At 33.9% G+C, this 24,202-nt stretch overlaps 1 protein-coding gene across 4 annotated transcripts in view; it reads right to left on the bottom strand.

Annotated features, from left to right (window-relative positions):
* The window catches only part of LOC114330018 (intersectin-1-like), a 205,185-nt gene that overhangs the window by 130,886 nt on the left and 50,097 nt on the right, over nucleotides 1–24,202 (bottom strand). For all 4 annotated transcript variants that reach the window (XM_050644297.1, XM_050644298.1, XM_050644296.1 and 1 more), the window contains exons 7-9: nucleotides 21,291–21,606; nucleotides 9,703–10,081; nucleotides 333–707 (exon numbers count right to left, since the gene is read on the bottom strand). In XM_050644297.1, coding sequence (XP_050500254.1) covers nucleotides 333–707; nucleotides 9,703–10,081; nucleotides 21,291–21,606 — 1,070 coding nt within the window. The remainder of the gene's footprint in view (nucleotides 1–332; nucleotides 708–9,702; nucleotides 10,082–21,290; nucleotides 21,607–24,202) is intronic.

The following is a 24,202-nucleotide window of genomic DNA, read 5'->3' as shown; positions in this document are numbered from 1 at the left end:
CTACAAAATTAACAAAAAACGTAATTGTCTTTTAAACTACCCCGTATAATATTACAAAACCCTATATTTTAAGAAAGAAAACATCGAGGAGAATCAAAAAATGTAAAAAATATACAGGGTGTTCCGTTTAAAGAAACATACGTTTGTGTTACCCTGTCAAAACGGATTGCTCTGTATATTTGAAAATATTTTTAAATTACGGTCCTTTCCGTACCTTAACTTTTACCTAAATAACTGTTTTTCGTATCTCTTACGATAAACGAGTAACTGGACTTTGTCACACTAATGCCCCACCCTGTATAAAACTCACTCTGTATAATAAATATACATACATTGATTATATCGCCGGGTTGGAAGGATATTTCATCATTATTTCTTGCAACAAATTCGTACAATGCTCTGTATTTGACGAGACCAGGTAAAGTCGATACATCCGTAGAGGCAGCCCAATTATCAACGGGCCAGTCAGAGCTGGTTTCATTGTCGTTTGATCCCCAAGCATCAGTACTTTGCCACGCGTTCATTTCGTTAGGTTTACCAGAATTTTTCATATCCAAAATGGTGTTTCTTTTTACTTCGTATACAGAATAGAGCTGTTCGCATTCATTTACTAGGTTTTTAAGTTCGGTTTGAAGGTCTTTTAATTGAGTATTGTTATTTTCGATGTCCGCCATTTTGCTATCTATTTCTACTTGCATATCGTCTACCTGGAATTGACAGGAAAGATTAATGAATGTATAAAATCCAAGAATACATTAAATGTTATATTTATAATTCACTATGTAGATGGTATATTCACTTCTTATTTCTATAACAATTAAAGTATAGAATTATGTATTTAAAAAAACTGAATCTTAAATTGATCTGAAAAGCTTGAATCTTAACTTCTTTTGAGAAATGGCATTCTGAACCCCAGAAAGACAATATATGATAGTCAAAGTTTTTAACTTAATAAAATATAAAATAATATTAAATTAAAAACTTTATTGGGACCATTTTCTGGTTACAAATCCTTCTAAAAATGCAAGCCAAGCGGATGCTGGGCTTGGAAGATGAGGGAATTTTATAATTTGCAATTCAGATCCCATCTCTCAAGCGCGGAAAAATTCCAACGAAAATGGAACCCTACTTACTCAGATAGGAGTAATACTAATAGAAATAAAAAATGAATAGGTAACCATTTTCATCTCGTTGCAACACGATGCCAAAGCCGTCTTATAGTTCAGTTCGTTTAGAGAGCGCAACAAGCACCCTTACCGTACAATTTCAAAACTCGTAAGTTTTTCATCAGAGAATGCATATTATGTTGTTATCTCTAAACCAAACTGAAATAATCCAGATGACTAGCCTCGTATTGCAACTAACGAAATGGCCTGGATGTCATAGCGACATCTGCTAATGCAAGTCAAAGTTTTTTACTTAATAAAATATAAAATAATATTAAATTAATAATGTATGTAGATAAGGACACACCATTAAACTTGATAAAAATAATAAACTTAAAGATAAAACCCATAACTAAATTAAAATTCATGGTGACGTTTCAATTATTACTTTAATCATCGTCAGAATAATAAGTTTCTTGAGCGGATGCTTTAAAATAATTTTAAAGGAACAAACAATAATTAATGAAAACGTAAAAATGACATTGACAATCATTGGGTTAAGTCAATAATTTCAAACACGCCATGTCTTGTTGCGTGTTTAAGGGTGGCTTCAAAAGAAATATGGATAATGCCTCCTTGATGCTGAGTTCCGTTGGAGAACTTGCATAACCAATGATTGAGAAGTCCTTACGACTAATAGGGTGGTCAGAATCAGTCATATGTTGGAATACCGCTGAATTTGGAATTGTTCTTGATCGTCTTCCTAAGTGAGGAGTGACACCTAAGTGTTCGCAACATCTGACATTAAAGTGACGTCGAGTCCTCCCGACGTACATAGCTGCACAGCTACTACATTTGAATTGGTATATAATGTTAGATGCGAGATCACTAGGAATCATGTCTTTCACATGGAAATGAGATCCTATTCTTTCCAAAGTCGTGAAAGCAAATCTTAATTCTATAGAGGGAAATGCTTTTTTAATTGTTCTATTCTCCTTTTCATGAACATTTTTCAGTGCGTCACAAATTATAGAAAAAAAGGTAAGTCCGTGATAATACACATTTATGATATTTATTCTAACGTGACATTTTTGTTAAATCTGACAGTTGTCAAATTTTATTTTCAATTTGGAATAAAACCAAATCAATTGTGTCTATTGCATTTATAAAATGGTATTTTCTTTCATTTGTATAGTCTTATAAATTGTACAGATTATATTGATAATATTATTATTTTATTTAATAAATAATTCTTTTTTGATTATGGCGCCATCTATCGACAACTAGAATAATCACCGAACTAGAATAATTACCAAAGTATTCAAAGAAGTGCCTTTTTTTCTGTCACATACAATTTAATGCGTTAGAGAGAAATCGAAAAACTGTGACGCACTGAAAGATGATCATGAGAAAAAGAATACGGATGTTGCGTCGGATTTGTAAGCTGTGGTAACCAGTATATGGAAGTTTGATATAGATATTTTCTTTGATTTCTTCTACTTTGCTGTTTGGTTGGAATTTGTTATTGAAAAAACGTCTGATGTATCTTTCTAAGAAGTTCAACGAAAAACCATTTTTATTTAAGATCACCTTTATGTTTTCTAACTCTTCATGTAGGAATTGCTAGGTTGAACAGATAGTGAAAGCGCGGTGAACAAGTATGTTGATTAAACTTGTTTTGTATTAAATTTGTTGGGAATGAAGCTATCTGCGTTTATATACAGGCCGGTGAAGGTTGGTTTTCTATATATTGAAGTGGAAAAACCTGAAGGTGATCTGAAGATGTTAATTCCTAAGAAGGGCAGATTTCCATTGACTTCAATTTCACTAGTAAATTTCATATTGTGGTGTTTCTGGTTGAGATAATCTAAAAAATGTTGAATGTGATCGGTATGTTTGAAGATGAGAAAAATATCATCTCAGCTTCAAACATACCGATCACATTCAACATTTTTTAGATTATCTCAACCAGAAACACCACAATATGAAATTTACTAGTGAAATTGAAGTCAATGGAAATCTGCCCTTCTTAGGAATTAACATCTTCAGATCACCTTCAGGTTTTTCCACTTCAATATATAGAAAACCAACCTTCACCGGCCTGTATATAAACGCAGATAGCTTCATTCCCAACAAATACAAAACAAGTTTAATCAATATACTTCTTCACCGCGCTTTCACTATCTGTTCAACCTGGCAATTCCTACATGAAGAGTTAGAAAACATAAAGGTGATCTTAAGTAAAAATGGTTTTTCGTTGAACTTCTTAGAAAGATACATCAGACGTTTTTTCAATAACAAATTCCAACCAAACAGCAAAGTAGAAGAAATCAAAGAAAAGATCTATATCAAACTTCCATATACTGGTTACCACAGCTTACAAATCCGACGCAACATCCGTAGAACAATTAAAAAAGCATTTCCCTCTATAGAATTAAGATTTGCTTTCACGACTTTGGAAAGAATAGGATCTCGTTTCCATGTGAAAGACATGATTCCTAGTGATCTCGCATCTAACATTATATACCAATTCAAATGTAGTAGCTGTGCAGCTACGTACGTCGGGAAGACTCGACGTCACTTTAATGTCAGATGTTGCGAACACTTAGGTGTCACTCCTCACTTAGGAAGACGACCAAGAACAATTCCAAATTCAGCGGTATTCCAACATATGACTGATTCTGACCACCCTATTAGTCGTAAGGACTTCTCAATCATTGGTCATGCAAGTTATCCAACGGAACTCAGCATCAAGGAGGTATTATCCATATTTCTTTTGAAGCCACCCTTAAACACGCAACAAGACATGGCGTGTTTGAAATTATTGACTTAACCCAATGATTGTCAATGTCATTTTTACGTTTTCATTAATTATTGTTTGTTCCTTTAAAATTATTTTAAAGCATCCGCTCAAGAAACTTATTATTCTGACGATGATTAAAGTAATAATTGAAACGTCACCATGAATTTTAATTTAGTTATGGATTTTATCTTTAAGTTTATTATTTTTATTAAATTAATAAGCTAGCAGATGTCGCTATGACACCCAGGCCATTCCGTTAGTTGCAATACGAGGCTAGTCATCTGGATTATTTCAGTTTGATTTAGAGATAAAGTATTTTTCACCTAAGAAGACCGCTTTGCAATTAAATGCCGATAACTTTATTACTAGCGGACCAGATAAGCGGCGATATATTTTACACTATTTTTATGAATAACATTTTACTGGTCTGTTGTGTCAATCAGCACTACTCAACAAGTTTTCGTTTATTCGTTTTAATATTTTATTGCAATAGTACGGAATATACAGTGCGCTGGAATAAGTGTTACCCCCCCTTACTGACGTATTTATTTCTAGCACATAAGCAAAAACGCTCGGATAGGTCGATTTTTAAAATAATCAGTATATTACAGCATCAATGTTTCGAACTTTACGCGATCCCTCATCAGGTGATAGTGATAACTTTTGATTTTTTTAAACGGGAAAGCCCATCATGTGACACCTAATTTAAAAGCTTTTGAAAGACTGATTACAAAAATGTATAATACTTTAATCCTTTTTGAGACCGTAGGCACAAAATTTCGGTGGAATCATTTTGAAATGTATTCATTTTTTTCGAATCCTGAGAAAACTAATAAGTATTTTTGAAAAATTTAAACGCAGAATGAAATATTACAGTATTATCGAGGGTCAAAAGTCCCTGAGAACTTCTATAATGATTATTTTAAAGTCACAGGGTTGAAAAAAAAGAAAATTTAGTCGGATTTTTAATTTCAAATATATCACTTAAAAGAAATTTTTGTTTATTCTAAGGGACTTTCAACATTCGGTAATAATGTAATCTTTTATTCTGCATTTAAATTTTTCAAAAATACTTATTAGTTTTCTCAGGATCAGAAAAAAATGAATGCGTTTAAAAACAATTCGATCGAAATTTTGCGCCTACGCTCTTAAAAAGGATTAAAGTATTATACACTTTTGTAATCAGTATTTCAAACGCTTTTAATTGAGCTATCACATGATCTACTTTCCCATTTAAAAAAATCAAAGTTTTGCCTGTCACCTGAAGAGGGATCGCGTAAAGTTCAAAACATTGATGTTATAATATTTTGATTATTTTAAAAATCGACCTGTCCGAGCGATTTGCTTATGTGCTAGAAATAAATAAGTTACTAAGGGGGGTAACACTTATTCCAGCGCACTGTATCTTATTTAAACAGTGAATTTATTACATGCTAATTTTTTTTAATTTCTTGTGACGTATCATATAATGTAGGTTTAGCCAATAATCAAAGTTGTGCCTTTACAAAACCATATTATTTGAAAAATATAAGGAGTACCATGTGTCATAATAATTATAATCTCCTTTATACACGTAAAAAAATTTGTTTAGTATGTATTTCTTAAATCCCCCCATTCATTGGAAAATGATTCATGGTATTTAAAAATATCTGTTAACGACACTGTTATCGACAAAGTCGATCAAATTCAAACTTATCATCATTTTACATTTTTTTTTATAAATGATGGTTGTGAATTGTATTGGTGTTACTTAATATTTTAGCAAAATACATAATCAGCAAAAATCTTATTTAAAACATGCGAATTGTTTTTGAAATCACTACACTTGTTTAAACCTTTTGTTTTGTTGAAAACTCGGAAGTGATTTAGTGTCAGTTTGTTTCAAGGTTATATTTAATACACTGCCTGTAGAAAGTAAAGTCCTGGATGTATTTTAATCAAATTTGGACATATCAAGTATTTTCCAATTTTACTGCATGCAAAACCATTCGTATAATTTTCATTCTACGCAAAATAGAGACCTTAATGAACATTTGATGTCAACAAATAATTTCGAGTATTCGGAATATTCCGTCCCACTTCTTTTAACACGCCCTGTATATACATATTATATTCATTTTATTTGCCTTTGATAGAGAAAAATCATATATTCTTACTGAACATAAAATACAGGAAATTAAATATTTTTACTTTTCAAGCGATCGGAATTAAATATTAACGCCCCACTGTTTGAGACCCACTGATCATCTCTTAATTGCATATCGATCGTCATAGGGTAAAAGGACTTTAGCAACGTATGCATTCTCTGATGAAAAACTAACGAGTTTTGAAACCGTTCGGTAAGGGTGCTTGTTGCGCTCTCTAAACGAATTGAAATATAAGACGGCTTTGGCTTCGTGTTGCAACGAGATGAAAATGGTTATTAATTTTTATTTTTTTATTTTTATTTACAACCTATGATCTTCAGCAATCCTAAGAAAAGATTGGAGTTATAGTTCACGAGTCTACAATTAGCATCCGAATTTTAGTGGGGGAAGAATTAACTGACGATTCAAATATATACAAAAAAGGATTCTGAAATAAGGAATAGTCGGCTCACATAGATATTATGTTAAAAAATCCTTTTCTTATACAATTGGTACAGTATAAATCCCGATGCACGTCATCCGCGTCATAGCAAGTGACGTCACATGATACCAACACAAAATATTTCAGTAGTAGGGCTGTTCCTTTTTAGAATCTTTTAGCCAAGTACACTGTAATTACAGCCCCTAGACATATGTTATTATATACGCGTAGAAATAATATTTAAAGATTTCTATTACTATAAACTTAAAGAAACTTGTAAAGCACACTTGTTCGGATTACACTTTAACTGCGATTGAACGAAGGTGACATAAATTGGTAATACTTATTAGATAGTTGCGGTGTTGACATTTCAGGTTTTTATTTATTATTTACTATTATGTATAAGGAAATAACAGTGATGAGCGCGCTAATAACCGGCAAAATAACGCAAAAGATGGAAAATATAATACATTGTGAAGTAAAAAGAGATGAAACTAGTAGAAGTGGAAATTATCGATATAAACGTATAAATTAACATTGCATTACATAGTTTTACATTTTAACGTATCGGAGGAGTATAACAACTGTTACTGTGACAGGAGAATTTTATAAAACATTTTTGTCACAGACGTCTAAAGGTGAGAAACTATGTAATGTAATGTTAATTTATACGTTTACGTGGATAATTCCCACCTCTACTAGTTCCATCTCTTTTTATTTCACAATGTATTATGTTTTCCATTTTTTGCATTATTTTGCCGGTTATTAGCTCGCTCATCACTATATACCAGCTACCAGAGGCGTGCGGTCCATGGAAGCGCGGGAAGCGCCGCTTCCCTATTTATTCGTCGATATAAGAAAATATATTATTAATTAATATTTAATAATAAAATTTCTTTCCTCAATCCAAATAATCTACATATTACCTAGCCAATAGGCATTGAAAAATATTAAAAATTAATCGCGTACGAACGAACTCAATATGCACACAATTCAACTATTTGGTCCACTCCTGGCAGAAGCGCATCTCAAAATCGCCGCTTGTCATGCAGTTGTCCCTTTTAAAATTGGTCAGGGTTCAATGACCGCACCCACTAGTCGCGCGAATTTTGGTATGCCATGGAAGCGCTCGTCGTATCGCCTTCCCGAAAGTGAGATGCTCTGACTGTTACTGATGCTAAGGGGTGCTTAGGTATTACATACATTCGCTTAAAGAATATTTCGATTTAAATTTTTTGCAGAGATATTTCCTTTTACTGATCTTTTATTTGACATTTTACAGAAATCAAATGGTATTGCATTTTGTATAAGACAAATTGATGACTTTATTAATAAAATAATTAAAAAAACGAGAGCAGTTTAAAAATATTTGGGATAAAACTGAACATATGGGGTTTGAACATGAAAGAAAAATAATGAAGATTGATAATTTCGGAGACAGAGAGACAGAGAAAACAGAGGAAACAAAGAGACCTTTTGATAATATTCTACAACAAATGAATTCTAGCTTTCAAAATTTTAACGATTTAAAAATTGTAAATTATATATAATCTTAATATTTCTAATTATAATTCATCAAAATTTCCCACAGATGAATTTATGTCATTACGATTAAATAATGAAAATTTTTTGATATCCCAGCTTTGCATTCTCAGTTAAGTATCATTTATGAAACAACTGACATGAATGATAAAGAAATACCCAGAAATCTGGGATTTCTTTATAACTACTGGTTTAAACAAGTCGCTGTGTGAAGTGGTGAAGTTGTGTGAATTAGTACTACTAACTATCCCAGCCACAAGTGCATCAGTTGAACGAAGTTTTGCAGTATTAAGATGCATTAAAAGTTTCAAATTAAGAGTTTAAAAGAAATTCAACAAGCGAAGACAGACTTTGAAAGTTAGCCGTATTATCCATTAAAAAAGACTGCATTCAGCAATTATCAAAAGTTGATAGGAGAATAGACCTCGAGTATAAATAAGTGTCATTTTAGTGAAAGTTGTGTGTTGTGGGAAATGCCTCGGAGTATATTTTTTTTTTAAATAGGATTCTTCTTTAGAAAACCAAGCCCGGCGTGAGGACTCAAGGCCCGAGCTAGCAATACAGATCAATGATAGGTCACTAGTCACTAGAAATAGCGGGAATAGAGTGCCTCACGCATTCACGCGTCACGGATTTAGTGTGTGAGTCCTTGTACGCAGGACGTCTCACATAATTAAGTACTTTGCTGATAGAGAGCCCCTGTGCATCAGAGTGTTATCAGGTGGAAAGTTGCTCGACCCTCGACCCTTAAGAAAATATTTTATATCCTTATTGAATCGCTTCCCCTTTCGAAAAAGTCACCGCACGCCACTGCCAGCTACAAAAGGAAGTCTTTTTTACTTCTTAAGTATCAATTTTTATACTTAGGCTTCAACTGATGATGAAACAAAGTTTTTCTAAAAAACATAAGATGGTTGAAAACAGTGTAAAAAATACTGAAATCTGGAAAAAAAAAAGCATGTACTAGTAGGTAACTTTTAGCACACTTTTTTACATTGTTCACAAATTATATAAAACCATCATATGCACAATTGTAATGTATCGATCAGAAAACTGAAACTTAAATTGAATTGAAGAAAAAAAAGATTGATTAACATTTGAAACTCTAGTTGTAAAAAACATTTTAATAAGAGAATATGTAATGAAAAAAGTGTTGTTTTTTTTATTCTATTTTACCTCTTTAAACTACACCAGTGACTCAAATTGTTTTTGATTTTTTTCTATTTGATTCGATTTTGATTTTGATTGCTTTCTATTTCTAATTTTTTTATTTATATACATTGAATCTTAATTTGTTTTGTTGTAAACCACTTTTGCAATAATTATGTCATATATTTGATTTAAAATGAATTCAGGAATTTCTTTTGTAATTTGGCAACAATGTCAACTTAGATCTCTGACGTAGATAATGACGTGCATCGGGATTTATACTATACTTTTCAATAATAACTTCTGCTGATTCGGTTGTGCTGATTTTTGAGGTAAAAACTTTTTACGACATGTAACGAAAATCTTGACCACTTTTGCGAGTTGAGTAAATATACGAAGGCGTATTTAATACTAAAGAAATATGTTTATCCAGAAGAAATATATACAGGGCAGTATTAAGCAATATGTTTTTTCGATATGTTACAAAGCTGTGACACCTCGTATAATAATTTTACTATATTATGAAAAACTTACCTTGGTTTTGAGATTCTTAATAGTAACTTCCTTATTTTCAAATGCCAACCTTGCTTGTTCTGTATCCTGAGTGTTGGCTTTATTCTTGGCATCAAGTTTAATCTTCTCCTGCGATAAGGCCAATAGCTTAGCATTTTGTTCTTTCAACTTATTTTTCAATTGCGACATTTCCTGCATCTGGGAATCTCTGGTCGAACGCATTCCGTCGATTGTTGTTTTAACACTCGAAACTCCCATCCGCGTATCACATATTTTTTGGGATAATTCTTTCACCTGATCATTAAGGGTGGTAAGTTCAATGGTAAGGCTTTGGTTTCTAGCTTTTAGTTTTAAAACAGTCTCTTGTTCTCTTTGCCGTTGATTGTGCAACTCCTGCAACCTTTAAAAAAAAACATAAAAAATCTCAAAGCTAATTTGATATTGATGGTAAATTTGTTAGTCGTTTTATTTGAAGAACTTATTATAATTCCAGAACAATTAGCAAAGTCATGAAAGTAACTAAATATCATCATAATTATATGATAAAAGTTTCTTAAGTCCCCTGCTCAACATAGGTTTTCTCTCATTTGTTTTTGTATAAAAAGTTGCTTGTACTCAGTTCTGTTATTATCTCTATGTAAACTTGTAAAATCTGATGTAAAATAGTATGATGTAGAAACTGGAAACTATGTCTAGGAAGGTATGTGAAATAAAAGCTTTCTGCTGGTGTGTGTATAAAATAGAAACTTTCTATGAACGTTTGTGAAAGTTTCTATTGTTGTTGTTTCTATCAGACTCCTTCTGTTGGGTATATGAAGTAGAAACTCTCTATAAAATATAAATTGTATATTCACATATGTGAAACAGAAGCTGTCTTTTAGTGTATGTAAAATAGAAGCTATCCATGAACGTGTGTGAGCAGGTGGTTTTGTTAATTTGTTTGAGGTAAAAACTGTCTAGGAATGTATGTGAAGGAGAAGCTTTCTGTTGGTTTGTGTGAAATGAATGTTTGTGTGAATGAACGTATGTGAAATGGGAGCTGTCTATTGATGTATGTGAAATAGAAACTTTTGTGTACGTATGTAAGGAGCTATATCTGTTAATATGTTTGAGAAGCACTCTATTTGAAATAAGAGCTGTCTATTGGTGTATAGGAAATGGAAACTTTGTATGGAAAAATGGAAATTTCCTAGAAACATGTGAAATAGGGGAGCTGTCTGTTGGTGTATGTGAAATAAAAACGTTCTATTAACATGTGTTGGGAGATGTATGTATGGGTTTGTGTAATATTGGGACCGTGCAAGTTCGGAAAAGCGACACCTGGTTTCATAGCTCGGCAACTTTATTCGCACTTTTAATTATATTAGCCAATTATATTGGTCCTGGTTGCTGGAAAATTGTCAAGGCCACAACTCAAAAAAAATTATAAGAAGAAAAAGTAAGATTTAGGTTATGTTATTAAAAGGTAAACAATTGTATGTAGTAAATAAAATTAATTATTAAAATGCAGTACTGCAAGCAAAATACAATTAATTAAATATACTTTTATATAATAATTGCATATCATATCAAATTGTGAGCAACATATAATTTTTCTTCTTCAATGACAGTAGGTATGAAATATACGTCAATTTGACAATTTCAATTGACAATATGAATTATTGAAGAAAGTTGCAAGATTTCTCCGCTATTCGCGTACGATCGTTTCTCGTATCCCCTCCAAGTACTTGCACACCGTGAATAGAAATTGACTATGGAATGATGTGAAATAGAATTATTCTGTTGGGGTATGTGAAGTAGAAACTCTTTATAAACGTATGTGAAATACGAACTGTCTGTTGGTATATGTGAAATAGAAATTTTCTATGCACATATGTGACACAGGACCTGTCTTTTAGTGTATGTAAAATAAAAACTTTCCATGAACGTGTGTGAGCAGCTATAAATCAATAGTGTTATTAATTTATATGATGTAAAAACTGTCTGTTCATTGAAACTTTCTATGGACGTATGTGAAATGGGAGCAGTCTGTTATTGTAATAAAATAAAATCTTTCTATGTACCTACTTAAAAAATTCTTTTTGAAATAAGAGCTATCTATTAGTGTATGGGAAATGTAAATTTTGTATGAAAAAATGGAAACACACTATGAAAATATGTGAAATAGGACAGCTGTCTGTTGATATATGTGAAATATAAACTTTCTATGAACGTGTGTTGGGAGCTGTATCTATGGGTTTGTGCACTACAGAAATTTTCTATGAAATTATGTGAAATAGTCACTCTGTTGGGATGTGTAAAATAGGAACTATTTATGAACGTATGTGAAATAGGGACCGTTTGTTGGTGTAAGTAAAAGAGAAACTTTCTATGGAAATATGTATTCTTTGCGAAAATAATTAGCATCCAAATATAATTGATACAGGTTATGTATATATGCACTTTGTGATGAGAAATCGAAACACGTTGGATTAGATAAACTAATGAGAGAATTAGATTAAAATAGATGATGTACAATGACAATGAAGCGTCAGAAATCCCGATGTCAAAAATCAGAAATTCTTCACTCTATATAAAGAGTTGATGAACGATGGACTAAAAAACACGCATGTTCAAACCAAATCAATCAACATTTCGTCATTTATTTTGAAGAATGCAGCCGAGGTACGACAGTGAAAATAAAAATGCCGTCGGCGAGAAATCTTTCAATACATGTCGACATCACTGTCTGCCGTTGGCTGGTGCCGGGCGTGTGCAAATAGGGAACTTGCACATTTTTTTATTACATAATAATGTTTAGTTTTGTATAAAAATGAGATTTTCAAAATTTCACGCTTCAAAAACTCATAATAACTTAGAAGTACAAATTTTAAAGTCTTCTGTATTTTAAAATAGTTAAAAAGACCCGTGACGTCACATAGTTTAACTATATGGTTCCGTTTATGGTCATATTTAGGTATATTTACGGTGACCATATCTTTTTAAAGAAAAAAAAAAGTACAAAAAACAAAAATGTATTAAAAACGCAAAATGTATCTTGTTATTGGACAAATCTAACTTTTTGGCATTAAAAATAAATAAACTATGTAGCTAAACATAAAAAATTATATCAATTAAACTAAACATAACACATTACATTAACTTTGAAAAAGTTACAAACCTGTAATTAAGAGTTTTTAGATGAGGGACCTGGAATAGCCTCATCTTCTTCCGGTTTTTTGCATCATTCATATTTTTCTGAACTTAAGATTAATTTAAAAAGGTCCGGCTTCGACTGAAGTAAATGAAACATTTCATACAAATCTCATCAAAATTTGCGTACACCAGCATCGCTGCCTTGAGACTGGATATGGACATTTGTGACTTTTCCGACGTCCAATAATAATTATTTATTACAGAAAATAAACGCTCGATAGCCGCACTAGTACCCGGCAGACAAAAAATAAATTCGCATAATATTTGTAAGTTTTTCAGTTTGAATTGATCTACACACTTAAAAACTTTAAGCCATCGATCCTGACTATTTTTTTCTTCTCTGTTCCACTCAGCAATTTTTTCACTTGTAGCCACGTCTTTCAAAATTCCCAGTTCGTCAAAGAGTTGATCTTCGTTTAACATGGTTGCCTTGATATACAATTTAAAAGTTTCGAGAGAATAACAAACATCGTTCCATGTTATTTCACTTCTTATGCGGGCTCCACACTCTCGCCGAAGTCGATCGAGGTTCAACAAGTACGAGAGTGTAGACGGCCACCTTGTGTAACTTTGCCTCACTTCGTTCTACTTGCATTCTCTGTCGGTCTGGTCAAAGGGATCTTTGTCGGTATAGCACCGATCTTTGTCGGTATCGCACTTCCTCGCGAAGTAGAACGAGTGTGTAGTGACGGTACTTCGGACTTCGGTCAACTTTGGCGAAGTAACTTCGCCGAGAGTGTGGAGCCCGCTTTAGATCTATGCTTTTGAATAGTTTAAATTCATGAAAATTTGTACTCCAGTTTTCTAGGTAGGTTACACATTTTGTGTAAAAATGTTTTGTGTACGACCACCGCACCATAAGCCTAATGTCTCACACACTTAAAATGTTTTTAAAGATCATTCATAAACGCATTTACCAAACACTTGATATGGATATTGAAGAAACCCACTTTGGATTTACACTACTAATCCAGAGATGCTTGGATGTGAACCAGGATATGTACGTCTGTTTCATAGATTACAACAAGGCTTTCGATAAAGTCCGCCACAAAGAGCTAATGGACGTCCTCAAAGCAAAACAATTACAATACAATGACCTTTGAATTATAACAAATCTATATTATAAACAGCAGGCACACATACGCATTAACGAACACACATCAGAAGAGTTCGAAATTAAAAGAGGAGTGCGACAGGGGGGTGTGTATTGTCACTACTACTATTAAATGCATACTCTGAAGAAATTATGAAAAAAGTTCTTGAGGGAGAAACAGCAGGAATAAAGGTACCTAAATGGAACGCCAATTAACAACATTATATATGCTGACGACACTATCATAATAGCGGACAACCTCCATGACCTCCAAAAGCTAATGAACAAGATAGTTGAGTATGGAGAACAATATGGATTATCAGTAAACATCAAGAACACTAAATTTATGAGGATATCAAAAACCCAAAATAATGATAAAAGCCTGACAATTAAAGGTAAAACTTTAGAACAAGTTGAAAACTACAACTATCTTGGCACAATAATTAATCACTCCGAAGAAATCAAAGTTCGAATAGAGAAGGCAAGAACCAACTTCAATAAAATGAGAAAGGTAGTTTGTGCAAGAGAACTGAAATAATTAAGATTTGAGAGTTAGGCTGGCAAGGTGTTATATTTTCTCGACTCTGCTTTACGGGATAGAAGCATGGTCAATTAACGCGAAAACTACTAAAAAGGTGGAAGCATTTGAACTGTGGGTGAAGGTACCTGAAGATAGCATGGACCGAGCCTGTAACAAACAACGAAGTCATGAGAAGAGTCAACAAAAGAATGGAAATATTGGAAACCATCAAGACACAAAAGCTGCAATACCTGGAACAGTATACAAAGAAATTTGTTTAAAAGTAGTAAAACATAAAAATATTCATTTTTTAGAAAAAAATAAATACATTCGCGTGTCCTTAGAAAGGTTTTAAAGTACATTAGGACAATATTTAAAAATAAGTACTGTCCTACTTAAATAAGTACATATGGTCACCGTAGGTATATTCTTCTGCTTCTTCTTTAGTTTATTGGCCTCCACCTACTTGGGTATTTGGCCAGCTCGTCGTCGCGGAATAAAGGAAAAATATTTATATTCTAATGACATTTATCATATGTAATTGTAATAATATATACCAATTTTTTGAGATTGGAGTTTGATATATAGCACAATAAATGACCATTTTGGAGTGTAATTTCCAGGGGCAACTCCGAATTGCATGAAAATTTGGATTTAGGTTCTACTTACCCTCCACTTCAAAGTTGAATTTGTGCCGTTGGTTGCTTTTACTTGGGGGGTGACATTTACCACTTCTCCGGGGGTGAAAAACGCGTGTTTAAAATAAGGTCGGAAATGGATAAATTGACTTATTTTAAGCACCTTTTGTTCTATAAAGTTTTTTACGTATGTCAATACTTTTCGAGTTATTCGCGATTTAAAATGTTGATTTTTCGACAAAAAACTACGTTTTCAGACGGTTTTTCCCAAATAACTCAAAAAGTAAATATTTTATCGAAAAAAATATTTTTAGCAAAAGTGTAGCCTATAAAAAAACGAAAAAAATGGTGTACCAGTTAAGTCTACAAATTGAGTAGAAGCAAAGTTGTAGCTCATGAAAAATACGTTCTTATTCGTCTAATTCCAAATCGAATAATTCAACGCGAAATCACCGAAGAAAGAAGGGTTTTTCAAAAAAACCTTATTAACATTTTTAAAGTATCGAAAAAAAGCTTATTATTGGTTTTTTATAAAAGTTTACAGCATCAAAAATAAACGCGTTACACTAAAAAAAAAGTTGGCCCTTTTTTTTTGGTAAAAAAAATCGTGAAAACCTCCCTCTATTTAGCACCCTAAATGAAATTAATCGTTTGGCTTTACCATATATTTTAACTGTAGCTGTATTGTTTATATGATCTTTAAGTTTGATTGGTTTGAATTGCTTATTTTTGAAAACATTTGGTTTTATAGTAAAAAAAATTTTCTAAAAATTTTTGAAAAATTTCATTTTTTCAAAATAGCTTAAAAAGTATTAGTGGTAAGAAAAATCTTAAAGAGTAAAAAAATGTAGGTTTTGCTATTATAAATATGCTAGTTTCATTTTGTTTCTCCGTAAGACAAAAATTAGTTAAGATATGGCTGTTCAAAATTTGTATACACTCGTGATTAGTGACCCATTCAAGCTTTTTCAATTATAACCATTTCAAAAATAAACACTTTAAACCGGTGAGACTGACAGATCATATAAAAAATAGATAGGTAAGTAAATTGTTTGTAAAGCGGTAGCGATTAATTTTATTTGGGGAGCTAAACACGGCGAGATTTTCATGATTTTTTACAAAAAAAAGAGGGCCAACTTTATTTTGAGCGTAACTCGCCTATTTTTAATGCTAAAACTTTTGTTAACAATTAAAACAAAGCTTTTTATAAACACTTTAAAAAGGTTTTTCCCGAAAACTCCTAAATTTTTCGGTGATTTCACCTTGAAATATTCGATTTGGAATTAGACGAGTAAGAACGTATTTTTCATGAGCTACAACTTTGTTTTTGTTTGATTGATAGACTTTACTGATACACCATTTTTCTGGGTTTTTTATAAGCTACACTTTTGCTAAGGATATTTTTTTCGATAAAATATTTACTTTTTGAGTTATTTGCGAAAAACCGTCTGAAAACGTAGTTTTTTTGTCGAAAAATCAACATTTTCAATGGCAAATAACTCGAAAAGTATTGACTTACGTAAAAAACTCTATAGAACAAAAGTTGCTTAAAATCGGTCAATTTATCTATTTCCGGTCTTATCTTTAACGTATGTTTTTTCAACCCCGAGAAGGGGTGACTGTCACCCCCCAAGTAAAAGCAACCAACGGCACAAATTCAACTTTGAAGTGGAGGGTAAGTAGAACCTAAATCCCAATTTTCTTGCAATTCGGAGTTGCCCCTGAAAATTACACGGTATCGCCGAATTTCCCGTTCATTTACTGGGCTAATAGTTATTGAAGGAAAGGAAAGCAGGTTTACTATGGAAAATAAAACCATTTTGTAAAAGTACAAATTTTCTATGAATAGTTCAAACGATCAAAAACACTTGTAACGTCACCTAACTGCATTTTCTACTGACGTTTATAATGTCTAATTTAAAATTATATACAATTCTGTTTACTTTGTTGGTTCAGAATATAAACATATAGCCCGATGACGTCACGACGCGTTTTGGGCTAGCTGGTACAATTTGAATTTTTAATCGTCTTTAGGGGCCAAACGAAAAACAAACAAAACTTTTTTATCTTCGATACATGTTTTAAATTATGTTCTGTTTTTTGATGACGACCTCAATTAATATTGAAGGACTATCAGCAGATAAAGAAGACCTATTGTCTAATATGTGCAGAGAACATGGTGTCGATGTTCTACTGGTTCAAGAAACCCATAGAGGTACTGCAAGCCGCAGACCAAGGATTCGGGGTATGAAGCTCATACTGGAGAGACCGCACGACCAATATGGTAGCGCAGTCTTCGTCAGACCAGATATCGACGTAGCATCCACATCTCTAACAGATCAAAATGACATCGAGATCCTCACAGTGGAGATAAACTCCTGTACAGTAACGTCAATGTACAAACCACCAAACGCTGACTTTGCTTTTGAGGAACCGAATAACTTTCAATCACAGCAAATCAAATTCGTACTGGGTGACTTCAACTGTCACAGTGTCGCGTGGGGTTACAACGAAACAGATTCCAATGGCGAAGAACTAGAAAAATGGGCTGAAAGCATGAACCTAAAACTTATTCACGATCCAAAGCAGCCTGCGTCGTTCAACAGCGGAAGATGGCGCAGAGGTTACAACCCAGACAATATATTTGTCAGCGACAGAATTGGAGACCAGGTGACAAAAATCGTTGGAAGCGCTCTCCCAAAGACACAGCACAGACCAATAATTTGTCTTTCCAACGCGGCAATCAGATACGAAATTGTTCCTTTCAAGAGAAGGTTCAACTTTACTAAAGCAAAATGGGAAAAATTCTCTGAAACATTGGATCAAGAAGTTTCCCAGCTAGAACCTTGCCCTGATTCATACGATAAATTTGTAGAAATCGTAAAGCAAGTATCACGGAAATTTATCCCTAGAGGTTGTCGAACTGAGTACATAGCGGGGCTCAATGAAGAATCTAAACCCCTACTTAAAAGATACGAACAGCTATATGAAGAAGACCCTTTCTCGGAAGCGACAATACAGGCTGGGGAGGAAATGTTACATGCGATATCCGCCAACAGAACGGAAAGGTGGTGCAAGCTGGTCACGAGTCTGGACATGAAACAAAACACCAGACGTGCCTGGAAGCTGATTCGGAATCTTGGCAACGATCCCGCTGCTCCGGCAGTCAACATGACAGAAGTCACACCCGATCAGATAGCCCATCATCTTCTAATGAACGGTAAGACGACATCAAGAAAGAACAAGGTGAGAGCTCAACGGAATATCGACGAAGAAAGAGATGTTCTAGGTACCTCTTTTTGTCTAGAGGAGATGAGAGGCGCGATCCATCAAATGAAAGATAATAAAGCGGCTGGCCTGGACGACATACGAACAGAGCAAATAAAGAACTTTGGACTAAAAACCGTAGAGTGGCTCGTAAAAATGATGAATTGCTGCATCCGTACATTACAAATCCCCAAAATCTGGAGAAAAGCTAGAGTGGTAGCCCTCTTAAAACCAGGGAAGGATCCGGCGGATACAAAGAGTTTTAGACCTGTATCTCTCTTGTGCCACCTTTTCAAGGCCTTTGAAAGAATGATACTGAACCGGATCGCAGAATATGTGGAGACTAAAATTATTCCAGAACAAGCAGGATTCAGACCCGGAAAGTGCTGCTGCAGTCAAATTCTTAATCTCACCCAACATATTGAAGATGGTTTTGAACGGAAGGAAATAACAGGAGTAGCGTTCATAGACCTAACTGCCGCCTATGATACAGTTAACCATCAACGGCTACTCGCAAAACACAAAGGACTTCCGACTAACAAGGTTAGTGAAATGTCTCCTCCAGAATAGACGCTTCTACGTAACGCTCCAGTCCAAGAACAGTCGGTGGAGGGACCAAAAAAATGGGCTACCACAGGGAAGTGTCCTCGCGCCGTTTCTATACAACATATACACCAACGACCAACCCATACACCAACAAACAAGGCAATTTATTTACGCTGATGATACAGCGGTGGCAGCTCAGGGAAGAACCTTCAATGAAGTCGAAGTGAAGCTGACAGATGCCCTGGGAGACTTAGCTCTATACTATGATAAAAACCATCTGAAACCCAATCCCACAAAAACCCAGGTATGTGCTTTCCACCTGAGAAACAAGCATGCCCGAAGGTCGCTGGAGGTGGAATGGCGTGGTCAGATGCTGGAACACAACAAGACGCCAAAATACCTTGGCGTCCGTCTGGATAGAACTCTGTCTTACCGATACCACTGTCAAGATGTTAAGAAGAAAGTAAGTGCCAGAAATAATATCATCCGCAAGCTAACTAATACAAAATGGGGAGCACAACCACACACTCTCCGCACTTCTGCCTTGGCATTATGTTTTTCGGCCGCGGAGTTTGGAGCACCAGTATGGGCAAACTCTGCTCACGCAAAGAACGTCGACGTGGCTCTAAATGAAACGGTCCGTATAATATCGGGTTGCCTGAAACCGACACCTATCGAAGAGGTATACCCCATTGCTGGAATTGCTCCACCACCAATCAGGAGAAAGGTCACGTCAGAGGTAGAACGGAAAAAGCAGGAGACGGACCGAAGACACCCCTTATATGACCACCAAACTCAGCCAAGCAGACTAAGATCTCGGAAAAGCTTCCTGAAAACATCAAGATTCATCCCCGAAGCGCCAGAGACGCGCCGAATACACCTATGGCAAGCGTCAACTACTGCGACACATTTTCCTCCCTCGGAGGAAATGGCTGCTGGACACAATTTACCGTATCCGACTTGGAAAGCGCTAAACAGACTAAGAACCGGCGTTTCACGTTGTGCTAGTAACCTGAAAAAATGGGGATACCAGGAGGACGATACCTGCGACTGTGGCGCGGTTCAGACCAGCCGGCATCTACTATCATGCACAGAGATGAGAGAGACCTGCACAGAACAAGACTTAATTATAGCAAATGACAGGGCCATCTATGTGGCCAACCATTGGAAATACAGAATTTAAAGTTGTTGGTGTTCCGGACACGGAAAGTAAGTAAGTATTATGTTCTGTTGTGATTTATATTATTTTTTTTCGAATTTAAAATTTTTTGCAAGTTCCCTATTGCGCCGCTTTTGTAACAGAAGAATATTTTTACTCGCCTATGGAATCACGTCGCGTTTACGTTCACGGTACGGTCACGGGTGTGTGTGAATCGACCTTTAGTTTGTACCGGTATGTTTTTGGCTTTCTGTGCTATGTTTTAACATATTGAATGGTTCTTTTACTAAATTCTTTTGTATTTTATAAGCCCTCTGACGTCTATTTTGTAATAATTCTTGGTTTAATCCAAAATTACACAAAACTCGAAGCATTAATTTTGTTAATGAAATATCAATGACACGCAGTACTTTACCCTTCCGATGACCAACCTTTTTTTGTTACACGGATGACCAACGGGGGTAAAAAATGACCCCAGGTCAAAAATGACCTTGAATGAATGTTTTCAGCATTTAAATCTTCATCTAACAATAATTCCTCGTTTTCTGATACTATTTCATGTTCTATATCATAAAAATCGCTAGCAGTAACAATTTCCTGTAACTCAGCCTCAGTAAGATATTTGCGGGCCATATCTTACAAGTACACAAAATTCTAAGAAACTACAATAATATAAGCCAGGAAATAATAATAATGACTAACTGTAGCAGACAGGAATGTCATGAATCGTACATAACAGGCACCACAGTCTAAAAATAGATTTTGATAACGCGCAGTGTAAAACTACTTGGAATTCCACATAATAGACGGTATTTTACTAAACATCAACTTCAGAATATATTTTTTAATCGTAAAATATAGGGATTTTTTCTTATTTCAAAATATGAGCATATCTAGAATGATATTAAAGTCAAATAAAAAAATAATGAGTTAAAAATTGAAAATACTTTTGAATTTATTAAAGAAAAACATACGCTGGGGTCCAAATTTACCCCCCTTGGTCATCCGAAGGTTAAAGGTTATTCCGTATAAATCAGTAAACCGTATAGGTCCCGGTCCTAAGTGATACGAATTTTCGACGCTCTACTGCATCTAAAAATTTTAGCAAATCTCAAAAAAATCATCTTGACTCTCATCGAAAGAATCAAGAGAATAGATATAAAAATGAGACACCAAAAAGTTAACACCTACCTCTGCTTTTCCCATTCTAATTGCCTTTGCCTTTCCATTTCTTTCCTCGCTGCTTCCCTCTGATCGGCCTGCCTTTTCTTTTCTTCTTCAATCAATCTCTCTTTCTCTTGCTGGTCTCTCATTTGTTTTTCTAGTTCATCTAATCGTTTTCTTTCGGCTTCTTGTCTGGCTTTTTCTTTCTTTTCTTGCTCCTCTCTTTCTTTCCTTTCGCGCTCCTCCCTTTCTTGTCGTTGTTGATCTAACAATGTTTTTCTTCTACGTTCTAGTTCCGCCTGTCCCTTTTCAAAGTTTTCTTTTCGTTTGTCTTCAAATGAATCTACAAAACATATAAAGTCATTAAACAATTTTTTTTACATTAATTCCTGTAGTACAAAAAGTGATCTATACTTTTTAAAAGTATTTTTTGGACAGACATCATTCAGACAATAAAGCAAACTTATAACAGTCGAACATGCTTAATGGAATAGCCTTCGTGCCCAGCAAAAATATTCCTATAACCAGGATATTCTATTAACCGATCATTGATAGCTAGTAGAATCGTTTTGGGACCTCAAATTTTTATTCCTTAAACCGGGATATTCTTATAACCGGTATTCTAATAAGCGGGTCCGCCTGTATTACCAATTTGAATTTCTTAGATTGTCAGTCAGTAATAAGTAAAGTTGATGACACTGTGAAAACAGGGAAACAAATTGCAAAGGGAAGAAAAGCAATGAGCACACAATTATTAGATGTAGATTGCAACTTTTTGCACTGTGTTAAAGATGATGTCAGGAAAAAGTCAACAATAGAAAAATGGCTGGAAATACATAATAGAGTTTTAAAGTACTTACAGTCGGAAAAATGAAAGAATACCCATGAACGATCACATCAATTACTTATTTTGTATTTGCTATCTTTTTCTATAACAAACGTTTCTATAACAAACGGTTTCTATAGTAAAAAACAAATCAAAAGTCTAATTTTCTTTCTGGGTCCCGTTCATGTTCCTTTCTTATTAATTTCCCACAGACATTTCATACCCCCATCCCAGCCCCTACCATCATCATCTTATAACGGTTTTGGTTTTAGGACCCTTACGGATCCGGGTAGCCTGCGAGGTCTTTAGGAATTAGTCACCTAAGTTTGAGCTTGTGCTTTCTTAATGATACATCCCCCTATTGTGCGTCCCACCTTGACTTTACAGTACAGGTTCTTATGACCAACAGTGATGCCAAATTTTATCAGAAACAGGTTTTAAGCAAACATACTTTTTTCTATTCGCGGTGTGCAAGTACTTGGAAAGGGAAACGAGAAACGACCGTGCGCGAGTCGCGGAGAAATATTGCAACTATCTTAAATAATTCATATTGTCAATTGAAATTGTCAAATTGACGTATATTTCATACCTTCTGTCATTGACGCTGAAAAATTATATATTGCTCCACAATATTGATATGATATGCAATTATTATATAAAGGTAAATTTAATTAATTGTATTTTGCTTGCAGTACTGCATTTTAATAACTGATTTTATTTACTACATACAATTGTTTACGTTTGCTAAACATAACCTGCATCTTATTTTTTCTTATTATTTTTTTGGACTATGGTCTTGACAATTATCCAGCAACCAGGACTAATATAATTGGCCAATATAATTAAAAGTGCGAATAAAAGTACAGAGCGTAGAAATAGAGGTCGCTTTGCCGAACTTGCACGGTCCCAATAGGATAACTATTGATAACTTAGGAATTAATATTATTGACATTCTGTGGCTGTCAGGGGTTCTAAAACATTTTTCTTTTCGAAAAATACCTTTGTGAACAAAATAAAAATAATTTTGTATAAAACATTTATATAATAATTTATTCAAGCGCATAAATTTGTTAAACCTTAGTAAATACGTAGGTACCTACAGAAATAATTAAAATACATTGAAACTATATATTTTAGCTTCTTTCTATAATCCCATCTTCCTCACTTTCACTGCCACTGTCGTAGGATATAAACTCATTAAAATGACATTAATTTCATCTTGGAAATCAGTCATTAAGAATAACAATAAACTGTAATTGGGATCCAAATTTTCCAAATAAGCAATGAGTTACTCAATACAATGTTATCAGTAATAATTTTAGGCTTATTTAATATTCTTTGTTATAATTTAATTTAGGTGAACTGACCATCAACAATAATTATACTTTATTTATTGTCAACTGTAGGACCTGGTAGGACAATATAAAACTTTACTTAAACTTGACTGACAATCTATTTTATATTTTTCTTGACATTACTTCAGAACTGTCTATACTGTCAATACATAAACAAGAATAAAAAACCGCTAAACGCCGTAAAAATGAGTGGCGCATAAAATATTCCAGCTACAAAAGATCTGATATGAATATTACGTGGCGCGAAAATGGATTCTCATTTGATGCAAAACAAAATTCTAGTTTTATTTTAAAAGATTTTTCCATAATATTTGCTAAATTTGAAGTAAACGCGCCACAAAAGAGTAACTTTGATACAGTTTGAATTTTGAAACTCTTTTGTGGCGCGTTTATTTCAAATTTAGCAAATATTATGGAAAAATCTTTTAAAATAAAACTAGAATTTTGTTTTGCATCAAATGAAAATCCATTTTCGCGCCACGTAATATTCATATCAGATCTTTTGTAGCTGGAATATTTTATGCGCCACTCATTTTTACGGCGTTTAGCGGTTTTTTATTCTTGTATCAGGAGTTTTTCAAAGTTATTTATAAATTAAATGTATGAAGTTGAATACAATGTTCCCCTATTACACGTCAAGCTTTATAAATGGTCACCTTTGTTGCATTATATCCCAAATGATCTAGTGTCCATCGAATGTACACTAGATTTTTTTCTATTCGAAATAGATTGAAACAAAAATATTGAGATGGCCGGTA

The sequence above is a fragment of the Diabrotica virgifera genome, chromosome 2, assembly GCF_917563875.1.
Source record: "Diabrotica virgifera virgifera chromosome 2, PGI_DIABVI_V3a".
NCBI lineage: Eukaryota > Metazoa > Arthropoda > Insecta > Coleoptera > Chrysomelidae > Diabrotica > Diabrotica virgifera.
Note: the sequence above shows the minus strand (reverse complement) of the source record. Positions and strands in the feature narration are given on the sequence as shown.